We start from the raw sequence: 5,000 nt of genomic DNA, 5'->3' as shown, positions 1-5,000 counted from the left end.
TGTGTGTGTGTGTGTGTGTGTGTGGGGGGGGGGGGTGTCTAGGATGGGGGGCGACGGCGGCCCTGTGAATAGGTGATGGGTGGGCGTGTCTGAGTTTGGAGATGAAAGGAACCGGAGCGTCGCTTTATCATGCAGCGACTGTTCCAGGAAATAGACTGGCGTCTCTCTCTCTCTCTCCGTCTCTCTCTCTCTGTGTCTCTCCCTCCGTCTCTCTCTCTCTCTCTCTCTCTCTCTCTCTCTCTCTCTCTCTCTCTCTCTCTCTCTCTCTCTCTCTCTCTCTCTCTCTCTCTCTCTCTCTCTCAGTGCATGCTGGGAAAGAGATTGGAGATCGGAGGTGCGTGGAGGTAGTGAGTGCTTAACTTTTTTTCTATCTTTATCTATATATGTATTTAAATTTATATATGCAATATTGCAATTATAGTGTAGTGTTAGTTTACTGAGTGTTTGGGGTGTACAAGGTTAAGCGGGGAGTTTTGTTTGGCAGTATGGAGTTTTCTCAACTTGGTAGAAAGCATGGAATTAGAATATCTGCTTCTAATGTGTCCGTAGAGGATTGTAGTTTAGCTGTAGCTGAGGTTGTTGGATACAACAGTGTTAAATCTGCTGCTAGAATGAACGGTGGAGTTGTGATTTTTCTGGACTGTATGGAGAAAGTTAATACCGTTATTGAATCCGGTGTAAGTATTGACGGTGTGTTCGTTAACGTGACGCCTCTCTCCACACCAGGTAAAAAGATCACCATATCTAACATTCCACCGTTCATAAGTGACTATCTATTGATAAGTCAATTAGAACGACATGGGAGGATCATTTCCCCTATAAGGAAAGTGTCATCGGGATGTAAATCTCCGCTATTGAAACATGTTGTCTCACATAGACGACAGGTAATAATGGTTCTCAAGAACAGCAGAGAAGAGCTTAATTTGGTATTCAAATTGAGAGTGGATGAATTTGAGTAGAGTAGAGCTGCGGGCACCGAGGGTGTAGGAGAGGGAGGTGGGGGTGCCCCCCCCTCGGCCGGTGGTGAGGGCAGTGCGGGAGAGGGAGGGGGGGGTGCCCCCCCCTCGGCCGGTGGTGAGGGTAGTGCGGGAGAGGGAGGGGGTGGTGCAGGTGCGGAGGATGGAGGAGTGGGGCAGAGTAGAGCTGCGGGCACCGATGGTGTTGGAGAGGGAGGGGGGGGTGCCCCCCCCTCGGCCGGTGGTGAATGTAGTGCGGGAGAGGGAGGGGGTGGTGCAGGTGCGGAGGATGGATGAGTGGGGCAGAGTAGAGCTGCGGGCACCGATGGTGTTGGAGAGGGAGGGGGGGGTGCCCCCCCCTCGGCCGGTGGTGAGGGTAGTGAGGGTGTAGGAGAGGGAGGGGGGAGCGCCCCCCCCTCGGCCAGTGGTGAGGGCAGTGCGGGTGCAGACAGTGGTAACGTGACGGGGGAGAACAAAGGTGGTTCGGCACCCCTAACACGTCGGAGAAGGAAAGGAGACAAGGAAAAGGTGACAGCAAGTGACAGCGGAATAGTAGAGAAAGAGCCGAATGTGATAAATAAGGTAAACAGCCAGACAGTGGATGACAACAGTGGTGAGGTGGAGGATTATATACCTGAGCCAGTTGAAAAGGAAAAAGAAAGGGACAATAGTGGCTCTCAGGCTAAAAAAGGAGTGGAAAGTGATGTCAAAGAGAGTCAGGAAGAAGAGGAGCAGGATGTAGAAGGAGGTTATTCGTCCAGCATAGATGAGGATGAGGATGAGGAGGATAGTCATAATGTTGAAATAAGTAGTGGGGAAGATGATTTTCCCACTGATTCACAAGTGTCTGAATCACAACAGAAGAAACGGTATACAGTTAAACAGATTCAAAAGTTCTTGCAAAACAACAAAAAACATAAGGAAAGTAGAAATTAGAGATTATTTTGAAGATGAGGAGATGTTTGTTAACTCAGCAAGAAGTCAAATGAGAGTGAGGAGCAATGAGGGTGGGGGGTACACTTCCCAGGAGGTTTTTAGGCTGAAGAAAATCGTACAAAAATTCAATAAAACACACAATGAAGGGAAATCAGAATCCAGGTAGTTTAGGACGGTTCCAAGTTTTTTTTTCCTGTTGTACACTCCTTTTATATATAATGAGTGATATCAAGGTTTCCACACTTAATGTAAATGGAGCCAGAGATATGAGGAAGAGAGCAAACTTGTTTGAACTCTGTAAATTGAAGAGATGCGATGTAGTGATGGTTCAAGAAACGCACAGTGACCCTTTAAATGAAATTGACTGGAGGAAAGAATGGGATGGGGAAGTTGTTTTAAGCCACTTAAGTAACAGTAGTGGAGGTGTGGCTGTCCTTTTCGCCAGACATTTTATACCAAAATCTTTCGTTGTGGAAGAAAATATTAAGGGTAGGTTGTTGATAGTTAAAGCCAATATGAGCTTTTTAATATTGTTTTTGTAAATGTTTATGCTCCAAATATAGGACCCACCAGGGTTCAGTTTTTAAGTGAACTTGGAGTAGTGTTAGGTCAGTGTGAGCCTGAAGACTTCTTATTTTTGGGAGGTGATTTTAATTGTACAGAGGATGATCAGATAGATAGGAACCACAGTGAACCACATCCTGCTTCAAAACATGCTATGAAGCAGCTTGTGAACACTAACAATTTAATTGATGCATGGAGGGGAATCCATGATAAACAAAGACAATACACTTGGGCTCATTGCAGAGAGAGTCGTTTTTCTATGGCCAGATTAGATAGGTTTTATTGTTTTAAACATCACTTTAGTACTGTGAAAGAGTGCAGGATAATACCTGTAGGTTTTTCTGATCATTCAATGGTAACATGTCATGTTTTTATTGCCAATGTAAAGCACAAGTCTGCATATTGGCATTTTAACACGGCTTTGCTTTTAGATGTGAATTTTAAGGAAACGGTTTTTTTGGGGGGGAAAGTTTTTAGAACTAGGAAAGGAGAGTTTGCATCCTTGAAACAGTGGTGGGATTGTGGGAAAGTAGAGATTCGACAGCTTTGTCAACAGTACGCTCTCAGTGTTTCTTGTAACATCACCAAATCAATGAGAGATCTGGAGATTGAAATAGTGGAGATGCAAGCTTCTGCAGAGTCCACAGGAAATCGAGGGTATAATGAAGACCTCAAATTCAAAAAAGCTGTACTGGCGGACTTGTTGGGCACTAGAACACAGGGGGCGCTGGTCCGGTCACGTTTTCAGAATGTCGCGCTGATGGATTCGCCAACAAAGTTCTTTTTCAGTTTGGAAAAAAGAAATGGACAGAGCAGGTGTATCCATGCTCTCCGTTCGGATACAGGGCAGGTTCTAACTGAAGCCAGGGATATCCGGCGGAGGGCTGTTGATTTTTATGCTCACTTGTTTAAAAGTGAATATGAGGAGGATGAATCTGCTTTTGAATCCTTCTGCAGTGGTTTACCTATTGTTTCAAAGGAGAGCAATAAGGAGTTGGAGGAACCTTTGACTGCAGAGGAGGTGGATGTATGTATGAATGAATGAATGAATGAATGAATGAATGGACTTTATTGTCATTGCTACAGTACAGGTACCAAACAACGAAATTTAGGAGGGGTGGCTCCCCTGGTGTTAGGAAAGGGAAGAAAAAAAACACTTTTTAAAAAAATATCACAAGAAGGGAAGGAGCTGGTTTACATAAATAAAGGCTATGTACACTATCCACTGTACTATACTGTACAGATAGACGACTAGGGTTGTCATATTGCACAATAGTATTATTTCACATTGCAGAGCATGCAGGGGGGAAAGGCTCCTGGGATAGATGGGCTCCCACCAGAGTTCTATAGAGCATTCTGGAATTAATTGAAAGAGGATGTGTTGGAGGTCTTTAATGAGAGTTTTGAAGACTCTTTGCTGCCTCAGAGTTGCAGGAGAGCAGTTCTAGCTCTGTTGCCCAAAAAAGGAGACCTCCAAGAAATAAAGAACTGGAGACCAGTGTCGCTTTTATGTTGCGAATATAAGTTGCTGTCTAAAGTCCTAGCCAACAGACTGAAAAAGGTGATGGACCAGGTCATCCATAGGACACAAACGTACTGTGTGCCTGGCAGGTCCATTGTTGACAATGTGTCATTAATTCGAGGTCTTTTGGAAGTCTCTGGTTCAGCGGGTTTTGAAGCGGGTCTGGTTTCTTTGGACCAGGAAAAGGCTTTTGATCGGGTTGAGCACCAATACCTGTGGAAAGTGTTAAAAAGGTTTGGCCTCAGCCCTGGATTTATTGCCAAGATTAAGGTGATGTATGAAGACATTGAGAGCGTGCTGAAAATTAATGGTGTTTTAAGTAAACCATTTAAAGCAACGAGAGGTGTTTCTAGAGCCCCCTGTTGGATTATTAAGAAAAGTGCAATCTACAATGGTTGGTTTTTTCTGGGATAACTTACATTGGGTGCAACAGAGTGTACTGTATCTGCCGAAGGAGGAGGGGGGTCAGGGTTTAGTGCACCTGGAGAGTAGAAAGGCAGCTTTTAGATTGCAGCATATCCAGCGTTTTTTAATAGGAGGGGACAATGTTGTATGGAAACATGTAATGAGTGCCATTTTAAGGAGAGTGGAAGGGGTGGGTTTGGATGCATCTCTGTTTTTAACTAACTGTAATTTTGCACATTGGTGTGGAATGCCTCCTTTTTATCAGAGTCTTTTTAGAGCATGGTTTTTATTCAAATGGAACAGACTGGAGCTGGAAACCTCACTGTTCTGGCTGCTAGAGGAACCTTTGATTTATGGCGCCCGGCTAGACATTCAGGACAATGGTAGACCTGGGCTTGTCCAGCGTTTGTGCTCAGTGGGGGCAGTAAAACTGAGGCATGTAGTGGATGTAGCTGGGCCCGGACTTCACAACACAGAGGCAGTGGCTTCTCTACTGGGTCTGAGGTCATCCCGGCATACCAGAGACATTTTAAATGCATGGACTGAAAAACTGAGCAGCGAGGAACAAGTCATGTTACGGGAATACTCCAGTGGAACAGAAAGTCCTGACGAGGGAG

At 45.1% G+C, this 5,000-nt stretch overlaps 1 protein-coding gene across 1 annotated transcript in view; it reads right to left on the bottom strand.

The window, feature by feature from the left end:
- Nucleotides 1-1,751, bottom strand: part of LOC308164011 (solute carrier family 2, facilitated glucose transporter member 1-like) — a gene marked incomplete at both ends in the record, with an annotated part of 18,796 nt that extends 17,045 nt beyond the window's left edge. Inside the window, 2 exons of the mRNA XM_080538177.1 lie at nucleotides 975-1,448; nucleotides 1,623-1,751. Of these exons, the coding sequence (XP_080394303.1) occupies nucleotides 975-1,448; nucleotides 1,623-1,751 (603 nt within the window). The remainder of the gene's footprint in view (nucleotides 1-974; nucleotides 1,449-1,622) is intronic.
- Between the last annotated feature and the right edge of the window lie 3,249 nt (nucleotides 1,752-5,000).

The sequence above is a fragment of the Nansenia antarctica genome (genome assembly GCF_963989245.1).
Source record: "Nansenia antarctica genome assembly, chromosome: 8".
Lineage (NCBI taxonomy): Eukaryota > Metazoa > Chordata > Actinopteri > Argentiniformes > Microstomatidae > Nansenia > Nansenia antarctica.
The sequence above is the reverse complement of the archived record's forward strand: the minus strand, read 5'-3'. Positions and strand labels throughout refer to the sequence as shown.